Raw genomic sequence first — 21874 nt, forward strand, 5'->3', positions numbered from 1 at the left:
ACCAGTGTAGCCCTGCAAAACATCTTCCTCATGTTTTTCTCTTACTTTTGTGATACATTGGTAAATAGGCCTTATTCTCCCCTGCCTTTGTGGTTGGGATGATAGAATCAAGATGTTCCAAATGGTGGTTTCTTTCTCGTGTATGTAGAGTAAGAGCAGAAAAAGTACCATTTTCCTCCACTTCTTTCTTTCTTTATTTTGTGTCAAACATTATTTATTTAATATTTGAATTACAAATTTTCTCCCCATTTCTACCCTCCCCCCCACTCCAAGGTGGCATATATTCTAGTTGTCCCATTCCCTAGTCAGCCCTCCCTTCTGTTGCCCTACTCCACCCCCCTCATCCCCTTTTCCCTTACTTTCTTGTAGGGCCAGATAGATTTCTATGCCCCATTGCCTGTATATCTTATTTCCTAGTTGCATGCAAAAAACTTTTTTTCTTTTTGAACATCTGCTTTTAAAACTTTGAGTTCCAAATTATCTCCCCTCTTCCCTCCCCACCCACCCTCCCTAAGAAGGCAGGCAATTCAACATAGGCCACATGTGTGTCATTATGTAAAACCTTTCCACAATACTCGTGCTGTGAAGGACTAACTATATTTTGCTTCTTTCTGTCGTATCCCCCTTTATTCAATTTTCTCCCTTGACCCTGTCCCTTTTCAAAAGTGTTTGCTTTTGATTACCTCCTCCCCATATCTGCCCTCCCTTCTATCGTTCCCCCTTTTGATCTCCTTCCTCCTTCTTTCCTGTGGGGTAAGATACTCAATTCAGTCTGTATGTTATTCCCTCCTCAAGTCAACTCCAATGAGAGCAAGATTCACTCATTCCCCCTCACCTGCCCCCTCTTCCCTCCCAACAGAACTGCTTTTTCTTGCCACTTTTATGTGAGATAATTTACCCCATTCTATATCTCCCTTTCTCCTTCTCCAAATATATTCCTCTCTAATCCCTTAATTTGATTTTTTTTTTGATATCATCCCTTCATATTCAACTCACCCTGTGCCCTCTGTCTCTCTATATTCCCTTCAGCTACCCTAATACTGAGGTCTCATGAATTATACACATCATCTTTCCATGTAGGAATGTAAACAAAACAGTTCAACTTTAGTAAGTCCCTTATGATTTCTCTTTCTTCTTTACCTTTTCATGCTTCTCTTGATTCTTGTGTTTGAAAGTCAAATTTTTTATTCAGCTCTGATCTTTTCACTGAGAAAGCTTGAAAGTTCTCTATTTCATTGAAGGTCCATATTTTGCCTTGGAGCATGATACTCAGTTTTTCTGGGTAGGTGATTCTTGGTTTTAATCCCAGCTCCATTGACCTCTGGAATATCATATTCCAAACCCTTCAATCCCTTAAGGTAAAAGCTGCTAGATCTTGTGTTATTCTGATTGTGTTTCCATCATACTCAAATTGTTTCTTTCTGGCTGCTTGCAATATTTTCTCCCTGATCTGGGAGCTCTGGAATTTGGTGACAATATTCCTAGGAGTTTTCTTTTTGGGATCTTTTTCAGGAGGTGATCAGTGGATTCTTTCAATTTCTATTTTACCCTGTGGCTCTAGAATATCAGGGCAGTTCTCCTTGAGAATTTCTTGAAAAAATGATATCTAGGCTCTTTTTTTGATCATGGCTTTCAGGTAGTCCAATAATTTTTAAATTATCTCTCCTGGATCTATTTTCCAGGTCAGTGGTTTTTCCTATGAGATATTTTACATTGTCTTCCATTTTTTCATTCCCTTGGTTCTGTTTTATAATATCCTGATTTCTCATAAAGTCACTAGCTTCCACTTGCTCCAATCTAATTTTTAAGGTAGTATTTTCTTCAGTGGTCTTTTGGACCTCCTTTTCCATTTGGCTAATTCTGCCTTTTAAGGCATTCTTCTCCTTATTGGCTTTTTGGAGCTCTTTTGCCATTTGAGTTAGTCTATTTTTTAAGGTGTTATTTTCTTCAGTATTTTTTGGGTCTCCTTTAGCCAGTCATTGTCTTGTTTTTCATGAGTTTCTTGCATCACTCTCATTTCTCTTTCCAATTTTTCCTCTACTTCTCTAACTTACTTTTCCAAATCCTTTTTGAGCTCTTCCATGGCCTGAGACCAGTTCATGTTTTTCTTGGAGACTTTTGATGTAGGTTTTTTGACTTTGTTGACTTCTTCTGGCTGTATGTTTTGGTCTTCTTTGTCGCCAAAGAAAGATTCCAAAGTCTGAGACTGAATCTGGGTGCATTTTTACTGCCTGGCCATGTTCCCAGCCAGCTGCTTGACCCTTGAGTTTTTCGTTTGGGTATGACTGCTTGTAGAGTAGCAAGTACTTTGTTCCAAGCTTGAGGGACTGCACTGTTGTTTTCAGAGCTATTTCTACACAGCAAGCTCTGCCACACCAGCGCTCCTCCTCCCCCAAGAACCGCCAACCTGGACCAGACTCAGATCTTAAGCAAGCTCTGCACTTTTGCTGTGATCCACACTTAATTCCTCCCACTACGTGGGCCTGGGGCTGGAAGCAACTGCAGCTGTAGTTCTGTAGCTGCACCACCTCCGCTGCCTCTGGTACAGTGGCCGAACCACGAACTCCTTTCACTCTGTCCCCACAGTTTTTTCCCACTAACCTTCTCTGTTGTCTTTGGTGTTTGTGGGTTGAGAAGTCTGGTAACTGCCACAGCTCACTGATTCAGGATGCTAGGGCCTGTTTGGCTTGGCTCTTGATCTGGATGGTCCGGGCACGGCCCACGCTGGGCTCTGCTCTACTCTGCTTCCAGCTCCGTGCGACAGACCTTACCCAGCGACCATCCAGGCTGTTCTGGGCTGGAGCCCAGCTTCCCTCTGCTATTTCGTGGATTCTTCAGTTCTAGAATTTGTTCAGAGCCATTTTTTATAGGTGTTTGGAGGGTCCTGGGGGAGAGCTTTAGGGAAGTCCCTGCTTTCCAGCCACCATCTTGGCTCCGTCCCCCATTTTCCTCCATTTCTCACCCTCACCATGCAGGAATGCTCCATGTTTCAGTTTTGAAATTTTCCACAATGTATCAGGGGATGAAGGTTGTACTCCCAAAACAAAATAAAAAATGTTTTTGGGCGAGTTTACAGTATTATAGGCTCATACATTAAGGGCTAAAAGAAAACTTAGGGTTCCCTAGTCCAGTCCCTTCAATTCACAGATAATAAGCTGACATCCTGGTAAGGTCAAGTGATTTGGTCAAGGTCACACAGGTCCCAAGTGGCAGAGGTGGCATTTGAGCCTCGATTTTCTCTCCGAAGCCAAACCTTATGCCTTTTCTGCCTTACCGTGCTACCTCCTGTGGTGGTGTGGTACATAGAGTGTCGTGTCTGGAGTCAGGAAGACTTGAGTTCAAATTCTGCCTCAGACACTCTCTAGCTGTGTGACTCTGAGCAAGTCACTTAACCGTGCTCACCTCAGTTTCCTCATCAGAAAAATGAGCTGGGGAAGGAAATGCCAAACCACTGCAGTATCTGTGCCAAAAGAACCCAAATGGCAGCACGAAGAGTTAGACATGAGGGAAAACAACAGCAACGATCATGGTGTCATTTAGTCCTTAGTAAACCATTACGACCTGTTACTGCAAGCTGAAAACGTGAGGTGACTCCAATCTGCTGCTGCCTCTGGACTCACCACTCAGTGACTGGCCACGCTCAGGGGGCAGTTATCCCTTGGATGTATCTGGATGTTTTCTCTACCACTGTTTTTCTCCCCACCTCTCACCCTACCCCATACCACAGCCTACAGAAAGCACTTAAATTGTGGAATTAATGTCCTCCCTCTTAAAGGATAGTTCTCACAGCATTCATTATCAGTAGGGTTGAGGGGATTTGTTCCACAAGCCGGTGTAATGTTCGGGGAATTTCAGAAGCTGCTTTCATTTTTCTCAATCTCCTTTGTTGTGTACTATTGGGCTTCTGGGTTCAGAACCTAGGGGGAATCTAAGGCCCGCTTCCCTCTCCCTGAAGCTGAGTGGTGTGGACACATGTGGGAGATGTCATCTTGGTTAGTGTGTGTTGATGAGCAGGACAAACTGAAGGAAGTGTGAAGTCTCAGCCCTGGGGGGAAAGTGCAGCATGTGAGATGTCCTGGCCCTCAGGCACATCATGGAACTGGGGCTGAGGAGGAGAGGGAGGAGAATCTTTCTGGGTGGAGAGGTTGTACAGTAAGCAGGCAGCAGGGGGCAGCAGAGGACAGAAAATCTATTTCAATCTGAAGGCGAAATTAACCACATCTTTCAAGCCCAGCAGTTTCCTCTCATTACCTTGACATTTATAATTCATAAAAATAGGTTTGATGCAAGTTTAGTCCTCTAAAGAGATTTATTCCCACCCAATCATAGACAGACAGACACACAGACACACACAGACACACACGCACACACACACGAGATTCAAACACAGAGACTTCTTTTAGACAGATGTTTAAAGCATGAAAGGCATAGCAATGCAATTACATTGTGCTGAATAATTGCCATGCTTCCATAAATATGAAAATAGCAATGCAGGCCTCCCTTCTTTTTACGGGCACTGGAATTTGGTTGAGATCTTTACTTTTGTTGATTCTGCTAATTACAAATTTGGCTCCACCACCCCCCACCCCGCCCCACCCCCGCAATGAGGAGTAACAGTGAGGGTACAGTTAGATTTGTGGTATAAAATATGTAGGTGAGTCTGAGTTTTGATCTCTGTTCTACCACTTAACTAGCGGTGTGACCTTTAGTGAATCCTTTGAACCTCAGTTTCCTTATCTAAAACATGGGGATAATAAGACCATGGGGTTAAGTTCTCATGGGGTTAACAGTCATTGAAACATAGATTGAGGACTACAATGAAGTTTAGATTCTATACATTTCCACCCTTTGAAGTCATGGGTCAGGGAGATAATACTAGTCAGCTAGAAAACTAGAAGTGTTTGACCTGGAATAGAAGATTTTAGATTTGGGGGGTAGGGAGGCTACCAGAAAAGGGGAAGGACAGGAATAAATATATGTGTGTTTGTGTGTGTGTGTGGATCTAGAGGACATCAATTTTATACAAACACACATACACATCAATAGGAAGAGGGAATTTTATATATAATATGTGATATATATCTCAATGTTATATGTGCATCTATCTTTCTGTCTGTAGACAGAGAGAGTTTATTGTTCCAATGCAAATCAGTAATTAGTCTCCAACTTGTAGGTTACGTGATTTGTTCAGGACCATACAGCTAGTATATGTCAGAGGTGGCACTTGAACTCAGTTGATCCTGATTCCTAGGCCAGCTTTCTCTTCAATGCATTATGTACTGCATACATGCATCATAGCATGCATGTTATATGCATGTGTGTATATACATATTGGACTAAAGTGCCTTCCATCTCTAAATCTATCATCTGATGATTTTTACATATGTCTGAATACATGTGTACACAAAACATATATAAAATATGTGTGTATGTGCACATATCAATCTGTATATATTTTATAACATTATACATAAGTGTATATATAATGCATGTGTATTATACATATGTGTGTACGTTATATATATAAATTTGTACTTAGCATACATATATATATGTATATGTATATATATATATGTATATATATATAATCAGTAAAAGCAAAGACTGTCTAAGGAGATATGGTTCCAACATGGTTTGCATGTTGGAACTCCCAAGAAAATATGATGGCCTTGAGTGTTGGGGCTTTTGTTTTGTCTTTCTATAACTTGCATGTAGTGGGTGCTTAATGCATATTCAGTTGGCTTGGATTTGGTCCAACCCCTTCATTTTATAGATGAGGAAACTGAGGCCCAGTAAGATTAAATAACTTGACCAAGGTCACAGAGGATGTCAGTGGCTGAGCCAAGATTTGAACCCAGGGCTGTGGCTTCAGCCACGTGTGCTTCCCACCGTGCTGTGCTACTTATTGTGAGATGAGATGTTGCCCAGGAAAACCCTCTGAAAACTCTGAAGTCTAGCCCCAAAGCAGTGTGGACTGTTGTTATCATTAGAAGACATGCATTAGAAGACATGCCTAGCCTAGAAGTGTATTCATTGATCAACTGAACTCTAAAATGCTTCATTTTGTACTGAATTCCACCAGGATGATCGAATATAGTTCTGAAGACAGAATATTATTTTATTAATTTGTATTCTGCTTTTCTATCCTTTTCAAAGTGGTCTTAACCTGAGCATGAGCTGTGTTCTCTTGTAGAGTAAATTGTCCCTTTCTCCGCTGGGCCCATGTTTCCCTGTGTGCTCCCAAATTGTTGGGCTCAGCCCTACAGCTGTTTGTGGGGCCCAGATAAGGGCTCTTTTGTGATTCAGTACTGGCATCCAGAAAGTCTCCCTCTTGGGAGAAGTATTATCTTTCTGTTTCCTGGAGTCACTTAATAATTCATTCTAACATAGATATATATGTACACATGTATACGTGTATATGTGTATATGTGTATATACATACACGTATATACACATATACATATTTTTTATTTATATATATACACTACATACATATACATACAACATTGCTGAGAGCATCATGCTAAAAAGCATGGGAGCAAGCTCACAGCCTTGTTTCGTTCCACTGGTGACTGGGAAAGCACGAGAGCATCGGTCATCAGCCAGACCTGGGCAAGTATGCCCTTGTGAAATTCATGTGCGATACTGATGAACTTCTCTATGCAACCAGATTTTTCCAGATCTACAGATGTTGTGTGCAAACCTCTGTTCTGCTCCTGGCATTTGTCCTGGAGTTGTTAGGCAGCAAACACTGTATGGACCATTCCTCAGCCCTTTCTGAAGCCATGCTGGCTCTCAGGTAGATGACCATCTTCCAGGTGAAGGATCAGCCTGTTAAGGAGGACTCTGGCAAGGGTCTTGCCAGCAGTGACTAAGAGAGAGACCTCCACTGTGATTACCACGGGACGATCTATTTCCTTCAAACTGTGCTGCAGCGAGTGTAACTCCAAGGGCTGGCCCTTGTTTGAGTGCCAAATGTATGCTTACTTCAAAGACTGTTTTATGGAGAACTCCCTCAGGGCAAGTGCTCACATGATGGTCAGAAAAAGTGATACAAGGACACTCTGAAGACCTCTCTTAAGAACTTTGGAATTGATTATATGACATAGGAGACCTTGGCACAGGGCTGCCTAGCATAGTGTGCCTTCATCAGAGAAGGCGCTGTGCTCTCTGAGCAAAGCGGAATCGAACTAGCTCAAGAGAAAAGAGATGCACAGATGTGGAGAATTCCCCCCAAATGTTCACATGGGCTATTTGTGCCCGACCTGTGGTAGAGCATTCTGAGCTTGTATTGGTCTGATCGGCTACTGTCAGATGCACTGTAACTTGACTCTAACATAGTGATGTCATTTTGGTCCTCTTAGAGAACAAACAACAACTAATATACACACACACACACGCACGCACACATATATACACACACACACATAATATATACATACATTCTACATATAGACTATATATATATATATATATACACACAGACACACATACATACATATATAAACAAACACACACACACATATATAATCTTCAAAAAACAATCCTTGGAGGCCCAAATCTGCTGCAATTGCCACATTTTATTTTTGAGAGAGAAATAATTCTTGGTTAAATTCATTCCCTTAACTAAGTATGCTTCTGACATAGCTCATTTTTTCCCCCTTTATTTATTTTGTGAAAATAACAGGTCAGGAATTCTCATTCATCACCCACAGTTCTGAGCATGAGGCTCCACTCCTAGCCAGAGTCCATCCTCAGCCACCAGATGTTGCTAGAACCCCACAGTCTGTCTCCTCTGGGGTCTTCCGTGTCACAGAAGTTAAACATGGCTCTTTTTGCTTCCCGTAACCAAGGAGAAGAGAACTAATTCCTGAATGCTTCTTATTCGTTAGAGTGGGGAGAGCAGTGGAGTTTGCCTGATGAGAAGTGGGTGCTGTGAAAGGGTTTCAGTTCATCTGCATGGAATCTGTGAATGTCCCTGCCATTGATCTGAGTATTCAGAGTGTGGTCCTAGACTGATCTGTTAACCCTATCTGCTTGGAGAACCACAGTACTGCCTTTCTAATGCTTTGGGGGACTGATAAATACAGTTCCAGTCAATAGAAATCTGTTTTGTTTCATGGAGAGTTGGTTAGATTGAGTTCTTCTGTATCTCTCCTATCTGGGAGGTGGGAACTTCCCCTTCAGCGAAGGATTAGGAGTCATTTATCTGCCCTGAGCTTTACCCTTCTGTGAAGGTCTTGTCCTTTTGCTGTTACTGTGGTTCAGTAGCAGCTTTACTCACTTACTGTTCACCAACGATGAGTTTGATGCTTCTGGAAGAGGAAGAAAGATTGTTTTTCTCTGAGATGTGTTCAGGAATCGGGGTTTGATCAAAACTGTGCCCTCACGTTGATGAAGTGGAGCAGTCGGTACTAGTGAGAATGTTGCAGATTCATAGCTAATTAATGGTATATTCATGAGCACTTTCTGAGTCCTCTTAAATTTCCAGAGAATATTTTAGTCTGGGGAACTTTATCACTATAGTAGTGCTATAGTGTGGGATAAAAAACAAAACAAACAGCTCCCCCCACACCTCTAGTTTTCATGCCCTTTCTTTCTTTGCCCAGTAGGCTGTCTCTTCCCCAGCTATGTCCCTTCCTCCTGTCTGGTACCCCCTTACCCTATCTCTTTTCTGAAACCCCCATATCTGGGATCTTTTACTCCAGTCTAGAAAACATCAGTTTCCTAGATGATCGTTGTCTCCCTGCCTGTGACTTCAGGGATTTGAAACCAATTACATTCACCCAGCTAGGAACTTTCCCCGTCCCTTTGAAACATTCGAGCTGCTCTGATGCTCATAGCCCCTCTGAGCTGAGCAAGCTCGGCCAAAGCATTTACCAAAAAGTGTCTATGAAGACTTGATGTAAACACGTGCCCTATTCGGGTTTGGTTGTTTGTCCTTTCTTCTCAAAGAGGACCATGACATCAGGAAGGTGATGTTATGACTTGCAAGTGAATTGGATTTCGGTGAGGGAGGGCTGTGCAAAGTCACTAGGCTCACTTTCTCTTCTAGAGCCATCTGGGTCTAGTGGCAGGATATAGATCAAGATGACTGGGGATAGCCCCCCATGTTCTGGGAGGAGCCTCTTGCTAGACTATTGAGGAATTCCTCTTTCCACTGTGGTTGGAGGCTCTTGGGCAGCTTGTATTTCTTCCTTACCCCCTTCCCACACCTCCCTCAGAAGTGTTAGTCCCAGCCCTGGTGAGAGGGCTTCACAGGCTGGCTACAGTATATGTAGAGAGAAAGGGGAGAGTTCAGTGGGCTGCCCCAGGATTTTTTCCTGGTTGTCTTTTTCTCCCTCTCCCCTGGGTGTCTCCAGCTAAGCCGCATGGCCTTCTCTTAAACACACCAATAAGTGGGCCTGTCACTTTTAGCATGATTGGCTCATCTGTCTGTGAAGACCCTGTAGCTCCAGAAATGGACCCTGACAGATGGATTCTATAATATGAAGGGGTGGTAAGTTAGAATCAAAGGTCTCTGAGGTCCTTCCTGGCTCTACAACCCCTTGATTCTACTGTCAGTAGGACTTCAACTCAGAAGAATAGCTTCTGGCTTGAGGATTCACCAGAGCAGAATTCTGCTTGGGCAGAGTTCACTAGGCATAGGTTGATAGTGATAACCCCATCTGTTTATATGATGCTTTAATGGTAGTTAGTGTTTTCCTATGTGCTAGGTAGCCTTATTTGATCTTTTTTTAAAAAAGTTTTTATTTATGTATTTTATTGTTTTTTTACATCACTATAGTTTCCCTCAGTATCCCTCACTAACTCCCTCCTAGAGAGCTATCTCATATTACAAATAATATTTTTAAAGACAAAAAAAAAGGAAGAAAAAATTCAGCATAACTGATCAGCACGTTGAAAACACCCCAAAGATAGGTGCAGCACACTGCTCTTGGGGACTTCCCACATCTGCTAAGAAGTAACTTGGGAGTATCTTTTCATATCTCTACTTTCTGTCAGATAGTAAGCATGTATTAAGTGCCTACTGCGTGCCAGGCCCTATGCTAAGCGCTGGGGTACAAAGAAAGGCAAACAAGTCCCTGCCTTCAAGGAGCTTACAATCTAACGTGAGAGCTCACAGTCTAGGGGGTTAGGGTTCTCTTTATAGTTTTGCAATATTTGATTTTTTTTTGTGGCTGCAGTTCTTTCTGTTTACATTGTCGTAGTCATTGTATGTATTGTATTCTTGGCTTCGCTTACCTCATTCTGCATCTGTTCCCATAGATCTTTCCATGCTTCTCTGAGTTCGTCAGTCACCATTTCTTACTGCAAAGTAATGTTCCATTACATTCATGTACCAGAGTTTGTTTAACTCTTCCCCAATTGATGGGCATCTACTTTGCTTCAAATTTTATGTTTGTATGAGGCGACAGGACAGGTGGCATCACCATTTTTCAGATGAGGAAACTGAGACCTAAGAGTGGTTGGGCAACTTGTTAAAGGTCATAGCATACTGGACTTGGAGTCAAAGAACTCAGCTCTGCCACCTTATTACCTGTGTGACCTTAGGGAAGTCACTCAACCTTGGTGGGAGCCTCAGTTTTATATTTGCAAAATGAGAGTCTTGGACTAGTTGACTGACCTCTAAAGTTTCCTTCTGGTTCTAGTGCTGTGATCTTCCAATCAGAGCTAACGAGACCCACAGCCAAGGCTAGAAGCCAGATCCTCTGGCTCTCAAGCCAGTGTTCTTTGTCAGGAGATTTCACCTTCTTCATTGAAGGAAACCTGCACTGGGGGCTTGGTCAGAGAGATAGAGACTGTATATGCAATGTTGAGCTTTATCTCATTGAAAAGAATGTTTCTAGGTATCGGTTCAAAGTTAGTTTCTATGCAAGAAGTATCTTTTGTTTCTGCTTAGCCTTTACCTGTCCTTGTAGCCCTGGTGGTGTCTCTTTCCTGTCTGAGGATAAAGGAACACATGTCATTTAGGAGGTCAGGCCTATCTCCAGTGGAGTTATAGAAACAGATGTGTTGAGCCATTCAGTAAAAGTGTGTATTCTGAAGCCCAATTTTGGCTCTGTCAGTCTTGGTGAATAATGAAAACCCAGTGCGAGGGCTAAATGGTGTCAGTGTGTTTTGAAGATGAAAGCATTAAGACAGAGAATGTTTAGATGATTTATTAATCTGTTTATCCTGTCATGGAGAAAAACTGTCAAATGTAGATAAGTGAAGAAGCCGGGTGAATAGAAGCCTCATCTAGTCTGTCACAAGTGGGTATTTCTTGCAGATAATTTGCTGAGCTTGATTTGAATTTTCTAATCGGGTAATTCCAATTGATGAATAGAAATTTATTCTCTGATTTTATTTAATTACTTTTCCAACATAGCTCCCTTGGACTCAAGCACTTGTTTACAACTATTGCTAAGCTGTCCTGATAAATAATTACATTTTTTCGTTCACCTTCTGGAATCATAACTTAGTTGGATGCTGTTAGCATGTGAGTGGGAACAGTGGGTGAGCTAAACTTGCCTGAAAGATTCCATGCTTCTGGTTTGGGTCTTTGGGAATTCCATTACCCCGTGATGTACCCAGGGAAATGGAACAAAAAGACAGTGAGTAAAAGTTCGAGTGATTGCCTTTGAGTCTTCAATGTTGTGATGAACTTTGCTATTACAGTAATTACAATATTCTATATATATATATGTGTGTGTGTGTGTGTGTGTGTGTGTGTGTGTGTGTTCATTCCTAAACACACACACACAAACAGAAACACACGCACACACATACACATGCTTCCCAAAACAGTTTTATTATCTAGTTTTGAAATAGTGAACTTGTAGGACTGTGTCTTCCAAGTTCCCTGTAAATCCTTTAGCAAAATACTATATGCTTTCATGCTTGATAAATATTTATTGAAAGGATGAAGTCTTTTTCTCAGTAATAAAGTAGCACTCAGATACCCGAACAGCTTAAAAAAAAAGTAAGATTTTATGCAAACCGACAGAAAATTCAGAACCCAAGTCCCTTGTCAACCAAACTCTCTTCACCTTTCTAGAAATTTTCCAGCAGCTCCGCCGGCCCCTGGGTCCCAGCTTCCTTGGGGACCAGAATAATCCATGTGACTCACAGTATCGGCCAAATGATAGGCCCAGAGCAATCCTCAGTGCACGTAGCCTTTTTCTAATCTTTGCCATCAAACTTTACAGAATATATCTTTAAATGCTAAATCTAATGGTGGGTCATTTGAGATAAATGACAGAGGGTATTTGTTTTTTGTTGCAAAGTAATTGTTTTCTATCATCGATGAAAGGGAAAGACATAAATCTGGAGTTGCTGAAAACTGCTGGGCCCATGCATTCAGATGGAGCAATTTGAAGGTGACCTCCAGGCTGGGGGATTATTACTGTTCCATATCTGGAGTTTGGAGCATTTGTTTTACTGCAGGAGGGAAAGTGTGTGGTGTTTGTAAAACTGATATGCAGAGGTATAAATATAAAAGGTGCGATGATGACTAACTTACCTTTCGAGTGGGCCTTCTTAACGCTTTCGGAGCCTTTGGAAACAGTCCAACCACCTGTCAGCAGTAAGTGGTCACTATTTCATCATTTTGCAATAAAAGATAATAGAATAACGATTTATATCTCATGGCTGATGTTTTAATGCATCTCTCTGTTATCCCTTACTGACAGTCTGTGATTACAGTAAACGTTTTCTTAGTGACACCATGGTAATGACTCGTTAATAGAAGGATTATTCCAAGTTTAAATCAAATAGTAGGAAGGCTAGCCTCTGTCCCTGTTGGATCTTTGTCTTTGTGAATGCCTTCTCTTGGGGGCGATTGTGGACTGAGGCGGGGAGGGCTGCGCTGCCTGCCTCGTCCTCCAGTATTGACTTTGTGCTCAATGAAACGTTTGGGTTCTGTTGCCACGGCTCCACCTTCCATCTGATGCTCACGTGGACTCATTTCCCTGCTGGTTAGCAAACCCAATCAGCTGAATCAAGTTTCCATCTTCTGTGTCTGTGACATTTATTAGTTTTAAATAAAAAGAAGTAAATTTAATTTGGTGAAATAGAAAAGCTGTAACAGGATGAAGGTAGTTTCATTCCCAAATGGGAATGTACACATTGAAAGATGGGAAAACAAAAATGTGGGTACATTTCCATCAGCTTCATGCTGTCTGTTCAAATACAGACATCCCTACTGTTGTCAGGCAGATGTGGGTGGAGGTTACGTAATGGCAGATGCACCTCCTTGTCTTATGGCTTGAAACAAATATTCATAGTGATCTCAAAATGACCACCCACGAGGATGATAAAACGGCTTGCATTCTCTACAAGAATCTCATTTTATTAACATAAATTACAATATGTTTTAGCACAAAAAGATGTTAAGTGTCTGTCTGTCTGTCTGTCTGTCTCTCTCTCTCTGTCTCAATCTCTCTCTCTCTTTCTCCAAAACATTTTGTACATCAAGAAACCTTCTTAGTTAAAACAGAATTAGTCCAGAAGGATAGAATCATAGAGCTGGAAGGGACCTTAGAGGGAGATGATCTGGGCTAATCCCCTCTCATTTGGGAGGTGAGGAAACTGAGGCCCAGAGTAACTTAGTAGAAGTCACAAAGTTGATCGGTGGTAGAGCTTGGGTTAGAAGTTAGTTCTCCTGAGTCTTAGCCCTTATATTTTCTTCACTGTACCACACTGAGTCTCATTTTAATATTATTTAATGTTTTCATATTTGTGCACAAGCAATTTTGTAGCATCCTATAAAATTAATGATGACATTGGAATTTCAGAATTGAATTTTTATAATCTGGGCCACATAATGTTGGATACGTTAAATAATTTCAATAAATTTCTTTGTAATTGAATAAGTTATCTTTCTGGATGCACACACACACACACACACACACACATATATATCTATATATGCAGATGTATCTAGATAGATAGATAGATAGATATTGGTGGGGAGGGCAGGCGGGGGTTGCTTTCTATCTAATCCTTGTGGGCAGTAAGTCATTGGAGTAGAGGTCCTCTCTAGGCTCTTTCCATTAGGTTCTATTACTGTGATAGTGGTGCATATCACAGAGTAGTATCCCAGTGTGATTTTTTTTCAAGTGAAAACCTAAATGCCTTGGCAGAAGGAGGGGCGTTGTCCTGATGGGAAGGCCGTTGGATCTCATAAAAAAGAAACTTGGTATCTTTAACTAACTATCTTTATTCTTCTGTTTCCCCAACTGGGATGAGGTTGCAGAAAAGGGTGTAGTGGGAATTCATGACTTTTGGCAACACTTAGAGGAAAACATTCTTTGGAACAGAGCCGGAATATCTCTGGTCCCTCCTGGCAGCTGGTGGTGTGGTACAAAGAGCTCTCGACCTGGAGTGAGGAAGCCCTCAGTTCAAATCCTGGTCTTTCCTGGCTGTGCAAAGTTAGATAAGTCACCGGCCTTTTCTGGGCCTCAGTTTCCTCATCTGCATAAGGGGTGTAATAATAACCGCCCCCCCCAGGTTGTTGGGAGGGCCAAATGAGGTAATAATTGTAAAGTGTTGTTTGGGCCTCCAAATGCAGCATGAACACTGGCTATTCATTTCCTTTTCTGAGGATGCTTTGTGAGCCTCGGCCGGATGATCTGGATGCTGACGTTTCACTCCTGTGTTTCAGCCTGTGTATTTCCACACGTCTTTAAATCACCCTAATGTCATTGCGGTGGTGGAAGTTGTTGCTGAAGGCAAGAAGCGGGACGGGAGCCTGCAGATGGTGGCCTGTGGCTTTGGGATCCTGCGGCTCTTCAGCGCCAAACCCGAGGCTCCCGAGTCTCCCACCCAAGACAGACGGTAGCTCTTCCGTAACTATGCATGCATCCCTCTAGGGCCTGTCCGTTGCAGGTCTGGCCACTGCTTGTTCTGGAGAGACCAGAGGCTTCTGAGCTCATGAGCACTGATGGATGGGGGCCTGAGTGGTATGGTGAGACAGGGCCACTGTCCTGTGCGGAACTGTGCAGGTCTGTGTAGTTGAGCTTCACCCCGTGTAGACAGGTCCCACCCAGTGCAGACAGGCAGTTACCTGCTCAGGGCCACAAGGAAGATTTGTACCTGGGTTTTCCTATGCCCACAAGTTCAGCCCTCTGTCTATCACCCATTGAGAAAGTACCATAAATGGGAAAGAGATATTACATGCCTCTGAGGAACAAATCTGTTGTTGTCTCTTGGTTTTGTTTTGTAGGCTGAGACTCTATCATGGCACCCCCAGAGCCCTCCTGCACCCGCTTCTTGAGGATCCTGTTGAACGTAAGAACCAAAATGCTGGAATGATTTTGAAAGATCATTGGCAGGAGGAAGCCCGTGGGTCCTCCGTGAGCCTCAGGGACTCATGCAGAGTTTGCCCAGAGCACTGCACATGCTTAGACCTTCTTAGATTCAGTCTCAGCACAAGCTACCATCAACAGTGATTTTCACATTTGAAAAGCCTTGAGCCAAAAGCTCCATGAGCTTGGGTTTGGGACCAGTTGGAGCCCTTTTAACTCTCCCCAGGAAAGGAAGGATTGCTCCACAGGCCCTGTGAGGTGAGGGACCCACTCAGGATTTTCTGTGGGAAGAGTTGGTTCACTCCAGCCTCCTGCTCTAGATTCTTCATCGTGTGCCTGCAGAGTAAATGGCCTGTCATCTGCCCTGATGTCCGAGGGAGGCCTCCAGGGGTAGAGCAGACAGCTTGTTGATAGGGCAGCAATGCTTCTCCCTGTACCTGCTGCTAGCAGCCCACCGATCCCAACAGGAGAGCGAGTGGTTTGGTGTGAGGACAAGTGTCTTTACCATGGGAGACGTCAGGAAGAGAGGGAATCTTGGAGCAGGCCCAGAGCAGCAGCCCCGGGCGCCTTCACACCCAAACTTTGTTTCTCAGCAGATCTTCTGTTTTGTTTGTGAGACCCATCTGTGGGAGCTCAGTGCGTAACTTTGGCAGGGCCGTGGTGATGAGAGAAATTTGGAAAGCTAGAGTGTTGTCTGCATACATTAAATATGGCCCAACAGTCAGGTAAAATGAGGGAGAGATTTGCTTGGACTAAATATCAGCTTTTAGACGATTTCCAAATTGAATTAAATTAGCAAATTGCCAACTTCTCTCCTAAAAGCCCCTTAAAATCAGGCATTTTGACAGCTCAGGGCTGCTTCTGGTGCATTTATTCAGCATCAAGGATCCTCAGGCATTATTCAGATGCATGTCAGGAAACAAATATGGAAAATAGAAAGGAAAAAATAATCCTATTAATTGTGCATCTTAAAGAAGTGTCAAAGATGTGGCTGGTTTGGGGGGGTAGTCCAAAGAAGGGCAAGGGGACAAGAGAAACATCTGGTAGGCATCACAATTTGTAGATAAGAGGTATGAATGAACTTAATGTCTGGACCCTCCTGCACTTGCTGTCTCCTGCTGTTAGAACATGAGCTCATTGAGAGAGACAGACTTCCTTTTCACGTGGGAAGGGCTTAGTGAATGCTTGTTCTTGCATTCATTCATAGGACCGGTCTAGGCAGAATAGGGCCAGATCTCTGCTTGTCACCGAAGGCAGTCAATTGATCGATGAGCATTTGTTAAGCACCTACTTTGTACAGGAACTGGGCATACAGATGGAAAAAATAAGGCTATTCCTTTCCTCCAAGAGTTTATAGTCTACTGAGTCATGCCTGCTTTGTAAAGGAAGGAATGTTTCCCCCTCTAAAGATAAAGGGGTTCTATTGGATTATTTCTTTGGTCCCTCCTGGTTCAAACATTATTGTTCGAAGAGCCTCCCAGCTCTTATATTCTGGGTTCTAAGGTCCCTCCCAGCCCTGACATTCCCTGTTCTAAGGCCCCTCTCAGCTCTGATATTCTGCATTCTAAGGCCCCTCCCAGCCCTGACATCCCCTGTTCTAAGGCCCCTCCCAGCCCTGACATCCCCTGTTCTAAGGCTCCTCCCAGCCCTGACATTCCCTGTTCTGAGGGCCCTCCTAGCTCTGACATTCCCTGTTCTGAGGTCCCTCCCAGCTCTGAGATTCTCTGTTCTGAGGTCCTTCCCAGCCCTGCCATCTCCTGTTCTAAGGTTCCTCTCAGCTTGGAGGTTGGATGACTTCTTCGGGCACTGCACTTTAGGTTGGAGTGGGTGACTTCTGAGTTAGTTCTCTGCCAATGCTGTGATTCTGGGATAATGTTGTTTCTCTCTCTTCTAGAAAGTAAATATATGACCCTCATGGAGAACTGCCACATTCTGTGTACCTTGAAGGTCCATCCTTTTCTTGAGGCCGCATTCCACCTTCTTCCTGAGAACTTTCTGGTGTCTGGTTTGCAGAAAATTCCCGGTTTACTCCCAGCACACGGAGAGACAAGTAAGGACTTCTCAAATTACCTTGATGTTTGTGTCCTTCAATGACCAAGGCCACCCTGGACTGTCCTAAGAAGTATGGCGGCAGCAGGACCTAGAGCATACACAGGCTTCTGATCCTTAGATCAGATGTGGTTTGGTGATGGTGCTGTTGCCCCAAAGGATGCTTCCAACACTTCCTTGGAAAATGATGTGCTTAACTTTATGGCTCTTATCATGTTTATATTTTGTGAATTGCACCCCCACCCCCACCCTGTAAAGCCTCTGGTGGCCATACACCATGGGGATGAGTCTGGCCTGGTCCTTGGACATTAGGCACAGTCCTTTGCTGGGCCTGTATGCAAAGCCTGTCCAGCTTGGGAGAACCTGCTAGAGCTCGTGCTCCGCTGGCATAACTTTCAAGAACTCAGGGTCATTTCTGTACTACAAAGACAAACTGGAATAGCTCTTTCAGAGGGATACTTATATTTCTCATTAAAAAGATGATGACTGTTTTCATATCTGATCCTTGTTACCCTTTGGAAGAGAGCTAGTCTCTGGGTATAGTGGTATGTGCCCAAGGGAAGCTGAGGCTGGTAGGTCACTTGAGCTTAGGAATTCTGAGCTGCAGTGGGCTAACCTGATAGTGTCCAGACTGAGTGTAGCATTAATGCGATGAGCCTGGGTATTGGAGGAGTGCCAGGATGCCTAAGGAGGGATGAGCTGACCCTGGTTGGAAACAGCAGATCAAAGGTCCTATGCCAATTGGAGTGGGACCATATGGAATGACCCCCTCCTTACAATTTGTGTGAGATAGGAAGAATCAGGCTTTAGAAAAGAGAGAGAGAAAGTAGAGAAGCAGTACTTCTATTTGGGAGTGGGCACATGGTGGAGCAATGGAAAGAAAGCTGAACTTGGCTGTGTGAGACCTGAGTTCAAATCCTGCCCTGATGACCTCTGTGACTATGGGAAAATCATTTCAGCTTTTTTGGCCTCCGTTTCCTCATCAGTGAAATGAAGGCATTGAACCAGTTGGCCCCTGGGGTCCCTTGCACTTCTAGATTTATGAGCCTGTGAGCCTAGGAACTGGCTTTGGAGAAAACAGAAGCTGATTTTAAGGCATTTTAAGTATATTCTGTCACTAAGTGGCTAGTGGTGGGAAAAGGAGGCACCTCTGAATTACCTGCATGTCCTTGTTTGGTTGTCACTTTAGGAAGAATCAGAGGTGTGGGTGTGGTTCTCTTCCCACTGCATGGAGAACAGCCACACCCCTTTCTCATTAATTCATTTGGCTTTGCCACAGTGCTCCCTAGGGACCTCTAATTTGTTGGTCTTGTTGGGACGGTCTACTTTCTGACACTGAATTAGGCTGCCCAGCTGTTTTGAAGATTCTAAGGAAAAATATTTGAAGCATCCCTATTGTGAGGAGTAATGGGAATTTATAAGCTTTATTCTTCTTGCTAAAAGACTGATTTAGCAGCCATTTATTAAGCATCTACTTTGTGCCAACACAGTGTTCTTGGCACTGCAGATATAAAGACAAAAGGGAAAATAGTCCCTGCCCTCAAGGAGTTTATGTTCTATAGGGAAAGGCCATATAGCATCATAAGATCCCAGGTCTAGAGCTGAAATAGACCTCAGATACCACCTACTCCAATCCTCTCTTTTTATAGACAAATATACCAAAGCCCCGGGTGGTTAGGTGACTTGCCACAGATATAGAATACACATGTATAGATATATGCAAAAGGTTGACTATATAGATAAAAAAGTAAGTTTTGGCTGGGTGGCTCAGTGGATAGAGCACCAGGCCTGGAGTCAGGAAGTACTGAGTTCAGATTCAGCCATAGACACCTACAAGCATTGTGATCCTGGGCAATTCACTTAACCCTATTTGCCTCAGTTTCCTCATCTGTAAAATGAGCTGGGGAAGGAAATAGTAAACCACTCCAGTATCTGCCAAGAAAACCTCAAATAGGTCATGAAAACTTGCATATGACTGTCATGACTGAACAATAACACTAGTAGCTTGGCTATATCGTAAAGATGAGTCTCTACCTGGTAAAATGAGGAGAGAGAAAGCATTCACCATAAAGGACGTAAGGATAGACTGCTTGTGAGAGGTGGCCCTTGGCCCGAAGATTGAAGGATGCTGGGTTTTCTAAGAGGTGGAGGTGAGTTCAGAGAGCATTCTAAGCATGGAGGACAGGCTATGGAAAGAGGTGGAGGTGAGAAGTAGGGTGCCTAATTTGGGGAAGAACAAGGAAAGCAGATTAGTTTGCCTGAAACTTAAAACAGTGAAGGAGAGTCGTGTGTGATAAATTTGGAAAGATGGGCCATAGCCGATTATGGAGGTCAGTTTAGTAACTGAGCACAGGGAACGGAGAAATTCGATTGTGAGCATGTGATCAATCACAGATGGCCAGTCATTGCATAAATCAGTTCAGAATGGAAGCAAGAATTTGGAGACAGCTGGAAGAAGGGGCAGTTTGTATGTGATGAGATGCTGGCTCTTATCTGTAGCTGATGGGCTCCAAATGTGTTAATGGTTGGAGGCATTAATGGAGTGATTTTGGTAGGGTTGGGTTTGGTTTCTCTTTGAATTGATGGGCTTTCTCAGGTGGGCCCATGACTGACTCATTTGGATCCTTTGCTAAAGTTTGCCGAGGAGAGACGAATAATGACTCAGGCGGCTGCTGATTCTTCTATAAACAAGAGCAATTTTATCTTTCATTTAACTCACTTCCCCAGACAGGAGCTCAAGACTTGAATTGTTCTTCTGCCACAAATAATGGTACTTTACATGTTATAGGCAATTTTGATTAGCTTGTATGTTCCCTGAGTTCTTTTTTTTTCTTCTAAATTTAGCAGAAAGTAGAGGAGGAATTCATTGTAGAGAGTATGTCTTTGAGTCATTAACCTGACAGTTGATAGAATCTGGGTTCTAATCTAGCACTAAATATTAAATAGTTCTGTGACCTTGAACTTGACCATCTTATCCTAGTTCTTCATTGGAAAAGTGAGGCTAATTTTGATAGAAAAGATGTGTAAGAAATGCAACTATGAGTCATTGCTTTTTTGGATAGGAACACCAAGAAACTATCAGTACCGTTGCTTTTAAGTCCTTCTACATGGTCGATTTCTTGCCCGTTCAGGCAGAGTAGTTCTTGGTGCTTGCTACCAAGAACTACCTCTGTGACATGGCAGTAGATGTTGATAGTGCTGGAAGGAAAAGGGATAGCAAATACCCCAAAGTGTTGGCACTTTAGAGCCGTTACCTTGGTGGTGAAGAGACAGCTTAAGCCCAACAACGAATCCCCACACTTCTTTCTCTGTTTCTTCTATTATATTGGAAAGTTAAGATGCCTCCATGTTACAGAAAGCTTCCATTGGGGTGGGTGTCTTGGGGGCTTGATTTATAGAAGGACGCACATGTTTTGGATCTCTGCCCTTAGCTCATTGTGTTCTAAGTTAATATTTTCAGAAGCCTCGTTCCATGTACATTTGCCCTCCTCTGGTGACATGGCCCATCAGTTGCTGAGGCACTTACCTGAAGCCTGCAGAATGTAAAGAAAGGAAATACAATTTAGGTTGTTGTTTACAAACAAACGATCAGGGAAAAAGGAAGGATGAGCCCGGATGGACTCTAGCCACCAGAAAACTGTGCTGACTCTACAAAGGAAAAAGCAATGAAACCTCCTCTGAGAAATAAAGGATGGAAACCCATGTTTGCAGCCGCTCCCCAGGTGACCCTCTGAGAAAAGAAACACTTTCTGTTCAGCTTTTCACTTATGTGGAGTGGAACTTGTAGCCACTATAAAATATGACTTGCAGGCTTGTGGGTATTGGGTCTGCATCTGACAGTTGTTATTATCTCTATTATAAATTTTGTCTAGGAACTTTGGGGCTCCTGTGGATTCCTCCTGAAATGAAAGAGCGCCTCATCGCTGTCTCCCATTTTATAGCACTGAAAAGCCTCAGTTAGGCGAGAGCTGGTGCTTTGCATTCTTAGCATCGTTCATTTGTCTAATTTGGACAGGACTTTTCTTTGTCTATACTGGCTGCCACGTTGGGGATTGGCCAGTCATTCATTTATAAAGGTGCCAGATGACAAGCGTGCTGAATTTTTCATCAGTGTCTAGCCTGACCATGACAGGAAATTGACAAAGTGCTCCATTTCAGTCCCTTTGACCTTCTTTACCGGGAGCGAAATGGTGTCCCATTCAACGGACTCTTAAAAACCAGTCCATTTGTTACGGTTGCTGCTGTTTTCTCCTTCATCAGAAAACACTTCTAATTTAGTCATCTCTTTCTAGTGTAGCCAGAAGTTTGTGTCAGATTGGAGTTCTCCTATTAAATGATCCTTTTTCATTAAAAACCAAAGAACAACCCAACCCTGACCCAACAGCATCAAAAATAACCTTGCTGCCATTCCTAGAAGTATTTCACCAGCCTGGAAAGACTACAGCTCAGCTAAACTCCTTAGCAAACCCCTTGATAACGTCATTCATGGACCATCGACTTAACATTCTTTCCTTACAGTTCTCTTCTTGACTTGA

The 21874-nt window shown here is 43.1% G+C and overlaps 1 protein-coding gene across 1 annotated transcript in view; it reads left to right on the forward strand.

Moving 5' to 3' along the window:
* Positions 1-21874, forward strand: part of NPHP4 (nephrocystin 4) — a 161947-nt gene that overhangs the window by 9913 nt on the left and 130160 nt on the right. The window contains 3 exon segments of the mRNA XM_036747336.1: positions 14648-14820; positions 15209-15273; positions 17185-17340. Coding sequence (XP_036603231.1) covers positions 14648-14820; positions 15209-15273; positions 17185-17340 — 394 coding nt within the window.

This window comes from Trichosurus vulpecula, chromosome 2 (assembly GCF_011100635.1).
Source record: "Trichosurus vulpecula isolate mTriVul1 chromosome 2, mTriVul1.pri, whole genome shotgun sequence".
Lineage (NCBI taxonomy): Eukaryota > Metazoa > Chordata > Mammalia > Diprotodontia > Phalangeridae > Trichosurus > Trichosurus vulpecula.